At 37.1% G+C, this 18,607-nt stretch overlaps 1 protein-coding gene across 3 annotated transcripts in view; it reads left to right on the plus strand.

The window, feature by feature from the left end:
* Positions 1-18,607, plus strand: part of LOC121384558 (outer dense fiber protein 2-like) — a 51,210-nt gene that overhangs the window by 26,325 nt on the left and 6,278 nt on the right. For 2 of the 3 annotated variants that reach the window (XM_041515003.1, XM_041515004.1), the window contains 8 exons: positions 4,580-4,759; positions 6,279-6,414; positions 9,881-9,991; positions 13,370-13,474; positions 15,274-15,432; positions 16,974-17,074; positions 17,528-17,609; positions 18,333-18,446. In XM_041515003.1, the coding sequence (XP_041370937.1) occupies positions 4,580-4,759; positions 6,279-6,414; positions 9,881-9,991; positions 13,370-13,474; positions 15,274-15,432; positions 16,974-17,074; positions 17,528-17,609; positions 18,333-18,446 (988 nt within the window). The remainder of the gene's footprint in view (positions 1-4,579; positions 4,760-6,278; positions 6,415-9,880; positions 9,992-13,369; positions 13,475-15,273; positions 15,433-16,973; positions 17,075-17,527; positions 17,610-18,332; positions 18,447-18,607) is intronic. The other variant, XM_041515005.1, reaches the window with a different exon arrangement.

The raw sequence follows: 18,607 nt of genomic DNA on the forward strand, positions 1-18,607 counted from the left end.
CACGTGTGTACAACCTGTGTACCAGTCTGTATACATGCTAGTCTAACCCAGCTCCCTTTAGGTCAGTCACATGTCACGTGTGTACAACCTGTTTACCAGTCTGTGTACATGCTAGTCTAACCCAGCTCCCTTTAGGTCAGTCACATGTCACGTGTGTACAACCTGTGTACCAGTCTGTGTATGCGCTAGTCTAACCCAGCTCCCACCAGGTCAGTCACATGTCACGTGTGTACAACCTGTGTACCAGTCTGTGTATGTGCTAGTCTAACCCAGCTCCCTCCAGGTCAGTCACATGTCACGTGTGTACAACCTGTGTACCAGTCTTGTGTATGTGCTAGTCTAACCCAGCTCCCACCAGGTCAGTCACATGTCACGTGTGTACAACCTGTGTACCAGTCTGTATACATGCTAGTCTAACCCAGCTCCCAACAGGTCAGTCACATGTCACGTGTGTACAACCTGTTTACCAGTCTTGTGTATGTGCTAGTCTAACCCAGCTCCCTCCAGGTCAGTCACATGTCACGTGTGTACAACCTGTGTACCAGTCTGTGTATGCGCTAGTCTAACCCAGCTCCCAACAGGTCAGTCACATGTCACGTGTGTACAACCTGTGTACCAGTCTTGTGTACGTGCTAGTCTAACCCAGCTCCCTTTAGGTCAGTCACATGTCACGTGTGTACAACCTGTGTACCAGTCTGTATACATGCTAGTCTAAACCAGCTCCCTTTAGGTCAGTCACATGTCACGTGTGTACAACCTGTGTACCAGTCTGTATACATGCTAGTCTAATCCAGCTCCCAACAGGTCAGTCACATGTCACGTGTGTACAACCTGTGTACCAGTCTGTATACATGCTAGTCTAATCCAGCTCCCAACAGGTCAGTCACATGTCACGTGTGTACAACCTGTGTACCAGTCTGTGTACATGTACATGCTAGTCTAATCCAGCTCCCACCAGGTCAGTCACATGTCACGTGTGTACAACCTGTGTACCAGTCTGTATACATGCTAGTCTAACCCAGCTCCCTTTAGGTCAGTCACATGTCACGTGTGTACAACCTGTTTACCAGTCTGTGTACATGCTAGTCTAACCCAGCTCCCTTTAGGTCAGTCACATGTCACGTGTGTACAACCTGTGTACCAGTCTGTGTATGCGCTAGTCTAACCCAGCTCCCACCAGGTCAGTCACATGTCACGTGTGTACAACCTGTGTACCAGTCTGTGTATGTGCTAGTCTAATCCAGCTCCCAACAGGTCAGTCACATGTCACGTGTGTACAACCTGTGTACCAGTCTGTGTACATGCTAGTCTAACCCAGCTCCCACCAGGTCAGTCACATGTCACGTGTGTACAACCTGTGTACCAGTCTGTATACATGCTAGTCTAACCCAGCTCCCACCAGGTCAGTCACATGTCACGTGTGTACAACCTGTGTACCAGTCTGTATACGTGCTAGTCTAATCCAGCTCCCAACAGGTCAGTCACATGTCACGTGTGTACAACCTGTGTACCAGTCTGTGTACATGCTAGTCTAATCCAGCTCCCACCAGGTCAGTCACATGTCACGTGTGTACAACCTGTGTACCAGTCTGTATACATGCTAGTCTAAACCAGCTCCCACCAGGTCAGTCACATGTCACGTGTGTACAACCTGTTTACCAGTCTGTGTACGCGCTCAGTGTTCTCGCTGGGTGAAAATTAAAGGAGTGCGGCCGCTCGGCACCACACCCTTAAACCCCCCCCCCCAAAAAAAAAACCCCCCAATAAACGAAAAGCAAAAAAAAACAAAAAAGGGGTAGGAGGGGGGGAGAAGTAGTTTGGTTACCATATTGTTGTGTATTGGTAGACTTTGTGAAAAGACATATTCCTTATTTTGCCTACAAAAAAGTGCAAAAAGGTTTATAAATACGAAATACAAGCAGACTCGTCTTTTAACTGAACCGAAGTCAATTCACTGGCAGTTCCGGTTTTGCTGGACCGATCAAAGTTTTAATATTATTTTTAATAAAGATTTCAAGATATATGAAAAACAATAAAGATATTTATAAAGTGATCTCCTAATGTCGGATACATTTTTGTTATTTCCATCTTCATCGAATGAATCGATCGCTGTGATAAAATATTATCGCCAGCTGATACAAAGTAGTTTCGTTTTTGTAAAGGCGGTGTATATATTATTTGGCACTCAAGATAAATGATTTTAATGATAAACACTACCACTTCCGTTGTTTTTATAAGCGTGCGTTCATATCCCCCAAAATGAAAAGTTTACAATATTTTATAAAGAACTGCTGAATAAACAGAATGACAGAAAGTAAAAATCATCAGTTACAACCAATTATATCTGCAACTGAGGACAAAATATCAGACGATAGTTAGTGGAAACAAAAGACAGAATGACCGTTCTGATCACTTGACAAATTTGGCGCCAAATAAGTGAGGGTTTTTTCAATCGGAGATTGCCGAATCCGTAAAAAATAAAATGTTTTCATTGCTCACATAAAATATAACTTTTATTGTGTCTGTCAAACATACAAATGGATACAGATATGGGACAAAATAGAAGCTGTTAAAAATACTGTTAAATTACGTTACGGTAACTGTCGTAAATGTTTCGTCAATTGCTTTTTCGTACACAACGCAGCTTGTTTTCTTTGATGTCCAGTGTGCAGACTGATCGTTTTTTTTTGTATGGAAAGAAATGTGCATTTGGAAATAGCGGAGATAGGTGCTGAAAAATAAAGGATGGCGGGGAACGTGAAAGGAGGGCGGCAAAATGGAATAGCGGGGCGGGACGCCCGCTTAAATGGAGCAGTGAGAACACTGGCGCTAGTCTAAACCAGTTCCTAATTACCTCATCTTTTGTGTGTATGGTCTCACTACACAGATGTTATCTGTCATTGAAATCCATGTTAAGTTATCCAACTTCAAATGAAGATTGCCAATAGAACGGGTTCTCGTTGGCACTAACAACATACACCATTGTGAGCATACATTATGTAAGCATTTATTTTCACTCCAAAATTGAAACATTTGCATCTCAGTTTTTTTCTATATGACTGCATCTGGCTGTAGTACTGGTCCAAACAGGTGGTTCATTAACTGATTCACTCTGGCTGTCTCTACCGCTATACACCCATGTCCCAGAAAGTCATTGCACGTTATTAGAAAATAACATGAGCAGAATCCAGCCATTAAACATACAAATTGTTTTAATTCTTCCCCAATTACTAGAAGTGAATATGTGAACCACAAGATATGTCACAATTAGGAACTATAATGAACCATGATGAATGAACTCTCACCTGGAAGTCAACTGTGTAGTGAGACCTAAGCTTATTAACCTCTGGTGAGAATACTGCCATGGCTTTCCAACAAGTACCGTGTTTGTGACATTCTTAGAAGCCATCCATAGGATGTTTAGTTCAACCTTCTGTGTTAAGTTTGTGTTCTGTTTTTGGTGTGGTCTTTCAGATAGCTCCTTCTGGCCCTGTGTATTTAAAACATAGTTTAGACTGAAGGCTTCGATAAAGTGTCGCCCTTACAAATGGCTGTAACAGTTACAGCTAAAAGTCAGGACCCTTTGCAAAATATAACAACTTTACTACATGTACCTCAAGCAACTAAAAGTAGTATTTTCATACTGATACATTTGTATGAAATATAACATTGGTATTTCTTAAACTGGCTGGTTTTTTGTTATTACAAAGAACACCTAATATGAGCAGGGCTTTAGATCTCACTAATTTGGGCATAATGAGTTTTTGTTTGTTCTGAGCACTCTGAGATCTTGTTAGTATATAGTAATGTTGTTAACAGCTGGTAAAGATGATGTAGTTATTCAGAAATGCATTTCAAGTTATTTCAGTCTAATTACAGCTTAGGGCTTGCTTATTTTGAACATACATATTTTGGGCATAAATTTATTATCACCTCGCAGTCTAAAGCTCTGATGAGCAATAACAGATTGAACTTTGGTTTATAGTTGGCTCTTTAGTGCATTTAGTTTTTCACAGTGGTGATGGATTATTTCTGTGTCAAAATAGATGACATAGTGGCTGTGGTTTGTGTCAAAACTTTTAAAGGCAGCAAAGAAACATGTCTGAATTATTTCAGCAATTTGATTTGACTTTATTTTTAACAAAGGGGCGGGACAGAGCCCAGTGGTAAAGCGCTTGTTTGATGTGCAGTCGGTTTGGGATCGATCCCTGTCGGTGAACCCATTGGGTTATTTCTCATCCCAGCCAGTGCACCACGATTGGTATATGAAAAGCAGCGGTATGTGCTATCTTGTGTGGGATGGTGCATGTAAAAATCCCTAGCTACTAATTGAAAAATGTAGCGGGTTTCCTATCTAAGGCTATGTCAAAATTACCAAATGTTTGACATCCAATAGCTAATGATCAATAAATCAATGTGCTCTAGTGATGTCATTAAACAAAACAAACTTTAACTTGTATTTTTAACAAATAATTTACTGTAACACACACATGCATTGTTTACTTATAATGCAGATTGCCAGCACACACTATTTCACTTAATAGCAAACTTTGCATGAGCACTTGATGTTTTCATTCAGAGCTCAAAAGCAGCGTGCTGAACGGAATGAAGAAGCTCTAGAAAGACTGAGTGCTCAGCTCGTTGAGAGGGAGAGGCTAGTGGCCCACCTTCAATCCGAGATTGGCCAGTATGACCTCAAGTTTGAGAGCGTAGACAAAGAAAGGGCCGTCACTCAGGTTGAAAACAATGCACTCAACACGTAAGTTATTTATACAACTTAGCAAAAAGGCTAAACTCAGATTGGAAGATTATAGTTATTTAAACAAAAAAAAAACGTATGAGCTACATTCAGGTTTATTATTGGACACTGTATTAACTTGCAAACACTGAAGTTATTTATACACACAAGTCAGCTGTTAGGCAGCCTAGGGAGACATGTCAGCACCATAGGTCCAGTTAACGAGCTACTCTCGGCCTACTAAAATTCTAAACCTACATGTAGCTCCCTACCTTTCCATTTAGACCGACCGTTCAATTATGCCTAAATTCCTTCATCAAAATGCGCACACATCTCTTTGGCTTAATCCTATGGGACATTCCAAATTCCACAGCACGGCTATGGTCGGACTGCTGGTGCTCCCTTGCACCTGCCAATGCAGGTGGTCCCCCCCTCCCCCTCCTACCCACCCCCACCTTTCCTGTGCCCAGGACAGGCATGCGCTACAACAGCTTGCTCTGGATGTACACGTTAAACAATCATTCCCTTCTATTCCATGTTGAACGCTTTATTAAAGTGAAACCATAGGTACACATACTTGCTTTAGGAAACTTGACATCAAACGAAAAAGATGGAGAAAAAGATATTAAACCTGTAATTGGTTTTACTCAGTGCCCACAGTATTTGTTCTGTTTACGTCTTGTGAAGTTTACTTGAGTTAATTAGTGTAGTTTGAACTCTGTTTCTTTGTCTTGCTTGCTTGCTGGTTTTTCTCACATGCTTGTAGTAATATTTGTTGTAATTTTACTCTTTGTTCACTATGTATGTGTTGATTGCAGACTATAACAGTGTTAATAACTGCGGTGTCACCAACTAATGAGTATGTGAGGAATCATGTTTTCAGTAAATGCAAATGAAAGCTCCAGAAATCACCAAAGCTGAAGATGTCTATTGCAAAGGGAAAATTGGATTTTCATTTCTGTTTATGATACTGTTGATAATGATTAGCACAATTTCATTTTAACTAAATAGTAAAATAGATATTGTACTCTACCTGTCTGTTTTTCTCTTTTTAGCCCTTGTTATATCAGATGTGTATTTAAAACCATTTGTGCTCATATTGATGTTTGTTAGACTTATAAAAAATGTGTTGTTATGTACATATGAATAATATCAGTCCAATTCCTAAAATTTATTGTCTAATTAAATTTAAAATAAACTGTTCCTGTAATTGTATTTGACAGGAAAAAAATTTAACTATAAGAAGAAATTATGTACCGTCGGATGGAATAGCCCTGTCCCACATGGACACAATTGTATTTGACAGGAAAACCATTTAACTATAAGAAGAAATTATTTACCGTGGGATGGAATAGCCCTGTCCCACATGGACACAATTGTATTTGACAGGAAATTTTTTTAACTATAAGAAGAAATTATGTACCGTGGGATGGAATAGCCCTGTCCCACATGGACACACATGAAGGATTCTTGTAGTGCATTATTAAACAATGCATTATTTGTATAATCATTTGTAAAAGTTTGCATTTTCTTTGTACAGACGTATTAAAGAATTAGAAAACTTGCTGGATCGGGTAGAAGAGAATTCCAAGTCACAAGTGGATGAAATAAGTGTGAGAGTCCATGAAAAGAACACAGAACTCTCGACTCTCCGCTTGGAAAACGACCGCTTAAAGGTACACACTATCTTAGAAACAATATTATTGAAAAAATAAGGCAAAATTACATCACTGAAATAATAAGGGTTTAAAAAACACAACAGTTCTCCCACATTCACTACATGGGTTCTACAATTTCAATTCAGTTCAATTCAATTTATTGCATAATACCAAACAAATTGATGTCAGCAAACATAAAACCCTAAAAAACCCAAAATAAAACAAAACATACAACATCAATAACAACAATAACAATTAATAATAACAATATTATTGTACAGGCCAGACGGAGACAAAGCTTGTATTATATTTATAGGAATAAAATTACTATATAATAATAAAGTATATTATAAAAATAAAATGGTCAAAGTACTTGGAAATAATTAAATTAAATTATTGCCCCACTGATAGCAGAACAAGAACTTTATGTTTAGAAATACAACCATCAATAAATGTTAATACATGGTTCAGAATTTCAATGTCATCATTATTGTATGACATAGTAAGTATAAATTGTAAATTGCTATTTAGAGTAGATAAGTTGATGATTTTCAACATAATAGGGCAGTCTAAAATAAAATGTTATTCATCTTCCACAGCTTGAGAATTACAAACAAAGCAAGTCCTCTGTTCAGTTAGGTTTTTAGGTTTACAGAAACTTCCAAGTTCAATATGAAGATTGTATGCACTGATAATCATTTTAGTAAATTGTCTGCGTTGTTCGAAGTTTGGTGTGCAGAGCAGGTAGTTTTCTGATTTAAACTCAGATTTAAATAGACTGTATGCTCTGAGTTTAGAATCATTGTTTTGAATAGTATCTGACCAGAATTTAAATATATTTCGACTTGAGTTCTTGTTTCAACTTACATGTATTTCTGTGAGGGTATAAAAAGCCTTGACTTTCCCATATTTGACTAAAGCCATATTGATCCACCTAATTTTATATAAAATATCCAGTTTAAGTTAGATGAGTTATGAGGTATATTGTAGCCATTCAGCAGTTGGTGCACCGGAAATCATTAATGGCACATTATTTTTTTATCTCTTTCACAACGTTTTCTTTTTTTGGTGCCCATGTTTCAAACTTGGCACATACAACACCCAACAAACCACAGGCCATAGTAATAACTTGGTCATTATTGCTATAAAATACTGTGTCCGTTCATCCATTAGTCGGTTATGTTCATAATAATATATATTTGCAATTGTTTTTTTTGTTTTTTTTAAAATAAATATGTTTTGTTTTGTTTGGTTTTCGCCCCTCAGAGATTGGATATTGTTTGAAATGGGGCTCTCTTACTACTGACCGTTGTTTTATGCAGTTCCATAAATATGTTACTTTCTAAATACATGTACAGCTAACTAGGTCAGACAAAAACATCCAAAACGACAAGATGTAAACATTGAACATGTGGTTGCATAGATATCATGTCAGTTTCTACCATTTCGCTTGGGCCAGTGGTAACATTGTCCATACATGTTTTGATTCAGCATCTTGTAATGAATGTAGTCTGTAGCAAGAGCTGGTCACTGTTTACTAATGTTACCTGGATATGATCACACTATCAGGCCCTAATTTTGCTACTGAAATGAGCAGTTTTTTCACCAAAACTCTGCTCAAGTTGTTCAAACAGCAGTGAGAAGTCGAAGTCGCAGTAATATTTTGGACCTAATCCGAGTTCAAAAACAAAATCACACAACAGATGTCAAGACCCCGACTTGTTTATTGTTATAGCTCACTTGGCACCTTGTTGCCTAAAGTCGACGACAGTCACTTTTCGCACCCTTGTTTTGGCTTCGTACACAGTAAATAAAATAAATCTTACAGTAATTTCACTTGAAATCCATATTTCGTAAAAGGTACAATTTTTTTTATCACAAGATTTTCTTCAAACATATTCAGACCCGCCTCGGTGGCGTCGTGGCAGGCCATCGGTCTACAGGCTGGTAGGTACTGGGTTCGGATCCCAGTAGAGGCATGGGATTTTTAATCCAGATACCGACTCCAAACCCTGAGTGAGTGCTCCGCAAGGCTCAATGGGTAGGTGCAAACCACTTGCGCCGACCAGTGATCCATAACTGGTTCAACAAAGGCCATGGTTTGTGCTATCCTGCCTGTGGGAAGCGCAAATAAAAGATCCCTTGCTGCTAATTGGAAGAGTAGCCCATGTAGTGGCGACAGCGGGTTTCCTCTCAAAATCTGTGTGGTCCTTAACCATATGTCTGATGCCATATAACCGTAAATAAAATGTGTTGAGTGCGTCGTTAAATAAAACATTTCTTTCTTTCTTTCAAACATATTCAGGTGCATTAGTAATGTTCAAACAAAAAATTTTCAGTAGCAATTTTGCTTTGGAATTTTTCCAGCATTCTTACGGAAATGCCATGTACCCAGTGTATCGTTATTGTAAGGCGATTCAAAGTGACATGATTGGAATACTGACGTCATTCAAATTCAAAATCAGCTATATTATTACAATGCTTCACCACATTAAAATAAAAACTGGTCTACTAACCTTGACCCCTGTCGAATTCCTATAACAAGCAGACAACGCTGTGTTTACAGGTTGGTATTTTGTTATTTTTCATAATTCTGGACAAAATATTAATTTTAACTTTCAAAAGATGAAAGAAATAAAAAGTACCTTTTGTCAAATATATCATATCAAAAAATTACCGTTTGATGTTTTATTTACTGTGTACGAAGCCAAAACAAGGGTGCGAAAAGTGACTGTCGTCGACCTTAGTGGGTTTTTTCTTTGGCGCCAGACTGTATCCTCGAGTAATTGTGAACCGGACTATTAACAGGAAATGGTTTCTGCTCATGCGCACTATAATGTACAATAATGAAATTATGTTGTACTTTGTTCAATTTATTATCAAAATCAACCATTAAATGTTAATATTCATTTCAGTTTCTGTTGTGAAGAGATTAAATGCATGTTGTAGTCAGATACACCCATAAACTGGGCTATTGTTTCTCAAAGTGACGCATGTCGCACCATATGCTGTGACCAGTCAAGCACTGTTAATCCTTGGCCACATCCATGTCACTAATGCCAGAAAATACTAATTAATACTTTAATTTTAACATAACGGCACATTATCAACTACTTAATAATATCACGTTTTTAATGAAACATACAACTGTTTTGTTTAAATTTTATTACCGGAAGTAGTATTTTATATCAAAATATTACGATTAGAACTGAGTGTAAAATTCAGAATGTTTCCAATTGAATGCGGAAACTGGCAAAATTAAAAGAAATGTACCAGTAAATGTTCACTTCACCTATTTTTATAACAGTTTGCCCCCTTCTTCTGGGAAGGGAGAAGGCACTTCTCCTACTTTTTCAATTCTAGATTAGGGCCTGACTATCTTAGTGTCTATCTTTTGGGGTTTCTCGTAGTTCTAATTACTGGTTTGTATTTTTACAAGCAACTTGAATTGCCCTGTGATAGTGTGATGATGCTGTCTTTACAGTCTTCCGTTATCAACATGGAGTGCAAGTTTAAACAGACTGAAGAAGAGATGGTTGAGCTGAGAAAGAACTTGAAACAGTATGAGAAAATCACAGAGGAATATAAAGATCAGGTAATAGCATATGTTAAACACTGGTTAAACTGAGAAAATCACAGAGGAATATAAAGATCAGGTAATAGACTGTATACATTAAACACTGTTGGACTGTGAGAAAATTACTGTGGAATATAAAGATTAGGTAATAAAATTTTCCAATTTTTAATTTCATTGACAAGCCTAATTCTAAGCCATCAATTTAACATTGTATTGCCAGTAATCTGTGTAGAGGAACATATGACCATTTTAAAACTTGCAAAATAAACGTGCAATGATCAATAAACGTGCAACAGTGGTCTCAATGATCAATAAACGTGCAACAGTGGTCTCAATGATCAATAAACGTGCAACAGTGGTCTCAATGATCAATAAACGTGCAACAGTGGTCTCAATGATCAATAAACGTGCAACAGTGGTCTCAATGATCAATAAACGTGAAACAGTGGTCTCAATGATCAATAAACGTGCAACAGTGGTCTCAATGATCAATAAACATGCAACTGGTCTCAATGATCAATAAACGTGTAACAGTGGTCTCAATGATCAATAAACGTGTAACAGTGGTCTCAATGATCAATAAACGTGTAACTGGTCGCAATGATCAATAAACGTGTAACAGTGGTCTCAATGATCAATAAACGTGAAACAGTGGTCTCAATGATCAATAAACGTGTAACTGGTCTCAATGATCAATAAACGTGTAACTGGTCTCAATGATCAATAAACATGTAACTGGTCTCAATGATCAATAAACGTGCAACAGTGGTCTCAATGATCAATAAACATGCAACAGTGGTCTCAATGATCAATAAACGTGCAACAGTGGTCTCAATGATCAATAAACGTGCAACTGGTCTCAATGATCAATAAACGTGTAACAGTGGTCTCAATGATCAATAAACGTGTAACAGTGGTCTCAATGATCAATAAACGTGCAACAGTGGTCTCATTGATCAATAAACGTGAAACAGTGGTCTCAATGATCAATAAACGTGCAACAGTGGTCTCAATGATCAATAAACGTGCAACTGGTCTCAATGATCAATAAACGTGTAACAGTGGTCTCAATGATCAATAAACGTGTAACAGTGGTCTCAATGATCAATAAATGTGTAACAGTGGTCTCAATGATCAATAAACGTGTAACAGTGGTCTCAATGATCAATAAACGTGTAACAGTGGTCTCAATGATCAATAAACGTGTAACAGTGGTCTCAATGATCAATACACGTGTCCAGTGGTCTCAATGATCAATAAACGTGCAACAGTGGTCTCAATGATCAATAAACATGTAGCAGTGGTCTCAATGACCAATAAACGTGTAACAGTGGTCTCAATGATCAATAAACGTGCAACAGTGGTCTCAATGATCAATAAACGTGCAACAGTGGTCTCAATGATCAATTAGATTTGTTTTGTTTGTCTGTCCAGTTACAACAGGTTGTTACTGTGTTTAACATAATGTTCTATAATAATCCATTGTGTGATGTGTTTGACTGGAGAGGGAGGGGTGGGATGTGGCCCAATGGTAAACTGCTCGCTTGATGTTCTGTTGATTAATAAATCAATGTGCTCTAGCAGTGTCGTTAAATAAAACAAACTTTAACTTTGTTTGACTGGATCTCTCTGTGTTCGTAGTTTTCCTGGGTGATTCTAAGGACAAACATGCTGGCTTCTTTCGCAGTATGTATTGCCTCCGTCTCGTACGAGGCTCCATCACGTACCTGCTTCTTGATAAACTCTCACCTTCTGTTTTCTTCATTCTGTTGTACCAATGCATTTTGTCTCATGGGTTTGACCTTGTTAACACCAATTTGGTTTCACGGGAGAACATGTTAATGTATTTCCCCACATTATCATCCAGCATTTTACTTCATAAATGTATTCACTGTATGTATGTTTTTTGCTGATAAATTCTTTATGCCATGCTTTTAGAAGTATGTCTGCTGCATGATGTCTATGTTGTAATATTAGTTAAGTGTCATTCTCCTGTTATGAATTTTGTATTAACAACTTGTAGTACTCAGTGACTCAAATCATAACCACATTTTCGTTCTTCAAAACTCATTTCATAAATTTCATATGGTATTCCCACTCATGCATTAATCTATATTTATGGATCCAGAAAACCCCAACATTTTGACATGTTTGTAAACAAAACAATTGTGAAGGAATGGAACTCTCAATGGATGTATTTTAAGATGATTTGATTGGCTGGGAGCTTGTGATTTGTAGTCAGGAATAGAGCATGTTCTAATCGCAGAAGTGGTTATGGATGCGGGGTTCATTTGTTATGATTTGAATCTACTACAAGTTGCTATTTCAAAAATGATAACATGAGTATGCCACTTCATGTATCTGGTATTGTAACCTTGTATCCGTTTGTCTTACAGTAATTTCTTGTCACATTTGGCTGTATTTTTATTGTGAAATATTCCAACCACTTGAGTATGTTTCCACTTAATGCATCATACTAGAATTGATTAACATTAAATCTGCTCTGTTATTTACGTACAACAGCATGTTACCTTCAACAGTATGTGAATTCTGTAATATGCATCGTCTTAACATTCAATTAGAACCAATTGGATGTCACCTATTTTGTGTGACCTTTCAATATACAGTTGCTTTAAAAGCAGAGAATTCAATAATGTGCATTTTTTTTTTTTTGTCTTTTTTTTTTTGTGTGTGTGTATGAAATCACCCATAAATACATGTTTTAAAAATTGATTCTGATGTCACCAACTCTGGTTGGCTAGCAATGTAGTTCACAAAAATACCTCTCTATTTTGCTGTGAAGTGTAATCCAAAATACGTTATGATAGTAGTTGTCTCATTCTGTCATGTATGTATTTATATTTTTAACATTTATCGGTCTCTTTTAAATTCTGTACTATATATATATGGCATAAATAATTTGGTGAATTTTCAGTAACATTGACATTGTTGTCAGTTTTCTAGTTCCATTTCGTTTTGTTTAAATGTTTTCATCTGTTAAACAATGTATTTTTAATTTTGATGAAGAGGTTTTAGTGTAGTATTTTTAGTCCCCTACGGATCCAACCGGAGGGGACTATAGGTTTCATCTCTTGTCTGTCTGTCTGGGTATCTGTCCGTCCGTCCCACATATAGTTTTCCAGATGTTTTTTTCCAGAATGCCTTGAGATATTGAGCTAAAATTTTGTGTATAGCATTATCATGTACTGTTACAGATCAAGTTTGACTTTCATGGCGATTTACTCATTTTACTCAGAGTTATGGCCCTTGAATTTAGAAGATATAAAATTTGTTGTGCGTGCTAGGGGACATGTATTGCTTTAGCAGTACTCTCAGAATGCTTGTTTTTCTATAAATGTGACATGTATCATTTAAGATGTTGTTTGTATTACACAGATGAACAAGTCGCGCCGTGAGGCCGACGATACGATAGTGCGTCTTGAAGTGAAACACCAGGAAAACGGCCGTCTACAACACGACAGCGAGGTGGAACTAGAGCTGGTAAGACATTGCTAAAGACACGGCTTGATGAACACTGACACACATACATATAGTGACAGTTAGACTAAAGACATGGCTTGGTAGACACTGACACATGGACACATAGTGACGGTTAGACTGAAGACAAGGCTTGGTAGACATTGACACACGTATATATAGTGACGGTTAGACTAAAGACATGGCTTGGTAGACACTGACACATGGACACATAGTGACGGTTATACTGAAGACACGGCTTGGTAAACACTGACACACGTACATATAGTGATGGCTAGACTGAAGATACGCCTGTAGATGTAGATTAGTTCAAGTCAGTATCTTGTTATAGAGCATTCATGAGCTAGAGTTTTCATACAAGTTTTATAAATAACAATATATAAACAAAAGTAATTATTCATCTAATGACTTAGAAAAAAGGTGATCCATATATGGAAACATTTATTTTTTATCTAATAAATACTCAATAATAAGTGTGTAAGATAAAAATTATCATAATTTCAGCTGTCAAATAAATAAGTTGTCATTTCATGTTTGATGGATCACATGGTAACATAGATCAGGGCTTCTAGAATTTCGATAAAATCCACTAGATCAGTGATTTAAAAATTGTACTATCTACAATTAAAAATTCACTAGCCCAACTTTACTTTAAGTAAATATATTTTACTAAATAATAGTAATAATCAGATATGTCACCTAACCAGGGAGATGGAGCTTAAACACACTAACATTGGGGGGGGGGGGCAATAGTAGTTATTTACTAGCCCAAAATTGAATATCACTAACCATGGGAGTGAGGCTACCATAATTTAGAAGTCCTGCGTAGATCCTAGATTGCCTTAAAGATAAGCTAGATGTCTTTAGTCTTTCTTGCTAACATTCTTAGATTGTCACCGTTACTTGCTGCAGCAACTGAAGAAGAAAGCTTTGAGGTTTATGTCTGTCTACTGAGGTGTCAGGTGGTAATCATGCTTACCTGCCCGTGAGAGGGTCTTTAATTCAGTCTCTCACAGGCTTTAGTAGATCATCCATGTGTCGGTCTGCAGGTCTTCCTTACATTACACCAGCTTCATGGTTAGGCCATCGGCTACAGGCTGGTAGGTACTGGGTTCGGATCCCAGTCGAGGCATAGGACTTTTACTCCAGATACTGACTCCAAACCCTGAGTGAGTGCTCCGCAAGGCTCAATGGGTAGGTGTAAACCACTTGCACCGACCAGTGATCCATAACTGGTTCATCAAAGGCCATGGTTTGTGCTATCCTGCCTGTGGGAAGCGTAAATAAAAGATCCCTTGCTGCCTGTCGTAAAAGAGTAGCCTATGTGGCGACAGTGGGTTTCCTCTTAAAAAACAGTGTCAGAATGACCATATGTTTGATGTCCAATAGCCGATGATAAGATAAAAAATCAGTGTGCTCTAGTGGCGTCGTTAAATAAAACAAACTTTACTTTACTTTTTTTTCCTTACATTACATAATAGAAAATATAAACATGGTCAGCATGGAATTGTGTACAGTCACAATAGTGTAAAATAAAAAAAAAATTAAGGTAACAATTAAATTAAAACACCACATTAAGAGGTTTTGGAAGATGCCAGCAACTGGCGGGTGGGCACCTATTAATTAATGCACCTTTCAACGGAATGATAGGGCGATTGTGTTACCTTTAAATTTAGGGGTGCCCTCTGTTCCCCCACTTGTAATGCCTGTGATTTACAATGAGGCATGTTTTGCAATATTTGATCTCCCTCTGTTACTTGAAGAACATGCAGAATGAACCATGATGTGATACTGTCCCACAGGTTAAGGTGCGTCTCCAACAACGACTTCAGGAACTAGAACCATTGCCAGAACTCCTGCGGGCCACAGAACTCAAATTACAGTGTTGTAATGACCAGCTACTGGGCTATGAGCGCAAGAACACAGAAAACACTAAACTCATTGCAGAATTCACCGCCAAAGTATGTCCCATTTTAGTCAGCCTTGTGTGTATTTCTAGTCTGTTTAAAAGTATGTCCCGTTTTAGTCTGTCTTGTGTGTATTTCTAGTCTGTTTAGTGTGGAAGGTAGGGGAGCATGCTGTATTGCTTTTGTTCTTTTCGCTCTTGTTGTTAGTCGGGCATTTAGATCAGTTTCTGAGATACGTGTTAGTAATGTAGTATAGATGATTTTCTCAGTTTTGTTCATGAAACATCATTGCCATTAGAGTAATCATGCTTTATAAAAAACGCTAACTTTTAACTCTTCATGTGCTACATATACTATGACAGAGTTTTATTTCTATAATCTACCAGTATAACCCGATGGCCATGCCTTTGACTTAGGATAAATCAATTATTTATATATTAAGCTTTTGAAATTTTCAATTTGGCTTTAAAAATGTAAAAATTGGCTGTGTTAAAATAATAATTGGTTGTTGAGATTGGAATGAGTTTTAAATTCTGCCAATTCCAACTACAGGTCATGAATGGCAGTGAGGCCTTTTAATATGAAGCCAGCCACTACATTTATGTGGGTAAATTTGTGCATTTAAAAATATAATATGTACAATGTATTATGAAAGACAATGTTGTACATACTCTAATTGAGAATATTGACTTCATAGTGCCAAATATAAAAGTCTACAACATGAGTTATTAAACCCTGCTATTTAAAAAAAATCAAACAAAGCAAACCAACCGCGAAATCCACTAGTTGTAGCTATTTCCATTATTATAATGTAAATTTAATGTAAAAAGAAAATACTTCTTATGAAAACAAATTTGGTCCTATATGGTTCAACTTTATCAACCTAATTAAATCAAGATTTAGAACTGAGGCAAATACTATCTCTGTTTGTGAATTGTAGTGTTTGTGGGTTCATATATGTATATATATATGTATGGATGGATGGATGGATGTACGTATGTTTGTATGTATGTATGTATGTATGTATGTAATGTGTATGCATGTATGTAATGTGTATGTATGTAATGTATGTCTGTCTGTCTGTCTGTCTGTCTGTCTGTCTGTCTGTCTGTCTGTCTGTCTGTATTGTATGTGTGTATGTGTGTCTGTGTGTACGTGCGTGCGTATGTATGTCTGTATTGTATGTATGTATGTATGTAGGTACGTATGTACGTACGTACGTACGTGTATGTATTGGGTTTGAACAGGGGATAGGGTAATGCATTATCTTAAGAGCTGATGGTAGTGCTTGAAGCCTTCCCTCTCCTGCTTCCAACAGCAGGGCTCGAACTATGATAGTGTGTAAGTAAGTGTGTTCTCTGTGACAGCTATGATAGTGTGTAAGTAATTGTGTTCTCTGTGACAGCTATGATAGAGTGTAAGGAATTGTGTTCTCTGTGACAGTTATGATAGAGTGTAAGGAATTGTGTTCTCTGTGACAGTTATGATAGAGTGTAAGGAATTGTGTTCTTTGTGACAGTTATGATAGAGTGTAAGGAACTGTGTTCTTTGTGACACTTATCATAGAGAGTAAGGAACTGTGTTCTGTATGACAGGTGGAGCACATGTCTGAGACCCTGGACCAGATGAGGGGAAACTTCCACGGTGTGCAGGACGAAAACAGAACACTGCTCACCAAGATGGACAACTTGGAACGGTTCGTTTGTCATGGTTATAAAAATAGTGTTGAATGGTTGGTTAATATGAAAACGGGCATGTCATATTTTGGCATTTGTTTCATTATAATAATTGGCATTTTTAGTTTTAAAACTTTGTTTTCCTGTTGATATTCCCTAATAGTTATAGATTTTGTTTTATAAATAAAAATAAAAGACACACAAGGGACAATTAATCTGTACATGTTAAGTTTTTCTGAAAATGCAAAGATTTTGTTTCTGCTCTACTTAGTGTTTGCCGCCTTAAATAGACATGGTATCATGAGCAAATATCCCGGAAATGGTGAATGTTAAATTTAAAACATCATTAGTAATCATCTAGATTTTCATTACCAGCGTACATCTCACTAAAGGTAACTTGGCTCAAACCTAACATTTGTTTTCAGTGCTGATTGTTAATAGATGTTTGATGGGTCTATAAAATATGTTTTTAGGAAACTTTGCGAAGTGGAGGAACAGAACAGAGAGTTGTTAGCTACAGTCGCCAAGAGAGAAGAAGCCATCCACCAGAACAATGTGAGTCTGTCTGTCGACTGTCCGTCCGTCCATCCATCCATCAATCTGTCTGTTTGTCTGTCACAGTTACTATCTGATTTAACAGTTACAGTTAACATTTACATTTACTTATTAATATGACACAGAAGCTTTCGCATATCATTAATGTGATTTGTGTAAATATCATAAAATATTCTCGTAATAAGGTTATTAACTTATAATAGTTAGTTATTTTTTATTTGACATAAATCAAATTTAAAAAAAAAGAGATATATTAAGATTAAAACTTGTGCCTCTTTCACTTCTTTTTTAAATTATTTTTATATTTTGTATCTTTTCAAGTTGAATACATCCCTTTTGTTTATTTACATCTAAAAGAAGTAATTTTGAGTGAACAGTATTTCCTTAATTTCAACATGTGGATGATAGGTGAGAATAATATTTGATTTACATTAATTGGAGGAATGGGAGATCTGTAGTCATATTTCTAATTATGTACCATTGTGTTGCATTTAACTGATCTATAGTCATGTTTCTAGTTCCATACCATTGCGTTGTGTTTAACAGCGATCCATAGTCATGTTTCTCATTCTATTCTGTTGTGTTGTGTTTGACAGCGATCTGTAGTCCTATTTCGTACTATTGTGTTGTGTTTGACAGTGATCTGTAGTCCTATTTCGTACTGTTGTGTCGTGTTTAACAGTGATCTGTAGTCCTATTTGATACTGTTGTGTTATTTGACAGTTGAGACTGGAGGAGAAGACACGTGAGAATGCCAGTTTGACTCGTCAGCTCGAGAACGCACTGTCCGACAACCGCCGACAGATGGAGCAGGCACGCGATCGCTTCGCCGCCAAGGTAACCTGCACGGTTCTCTCTCACCTAGTTACAAGCTAAAAATTGTGCATTTTCAGGGAAGTGATTTTGCTTTATTTAAATGAAAGTGATGTTTGTATAAAAATACACTGCATTTAATTCACGAATGAAATGTCAATCCTTGGTTATGGAATTCCAATATA

The sequence above is a fragment of the Gigantopelta aegis genome, chromosome 10 (genome assembly GCF_016097555.1).
Source record: "Gigantopelta aegis isolate Gae_Host chromosome 10, Gae_host_genome, whole genome shotgun sequence".
Classification (NCBI taxonomy): Eukaryota; Metazoa; Mollusca; class Gastropoda; order Neomphalida; family Peltospiridae; genus Gigantopelta; species Gigantopelta aegis.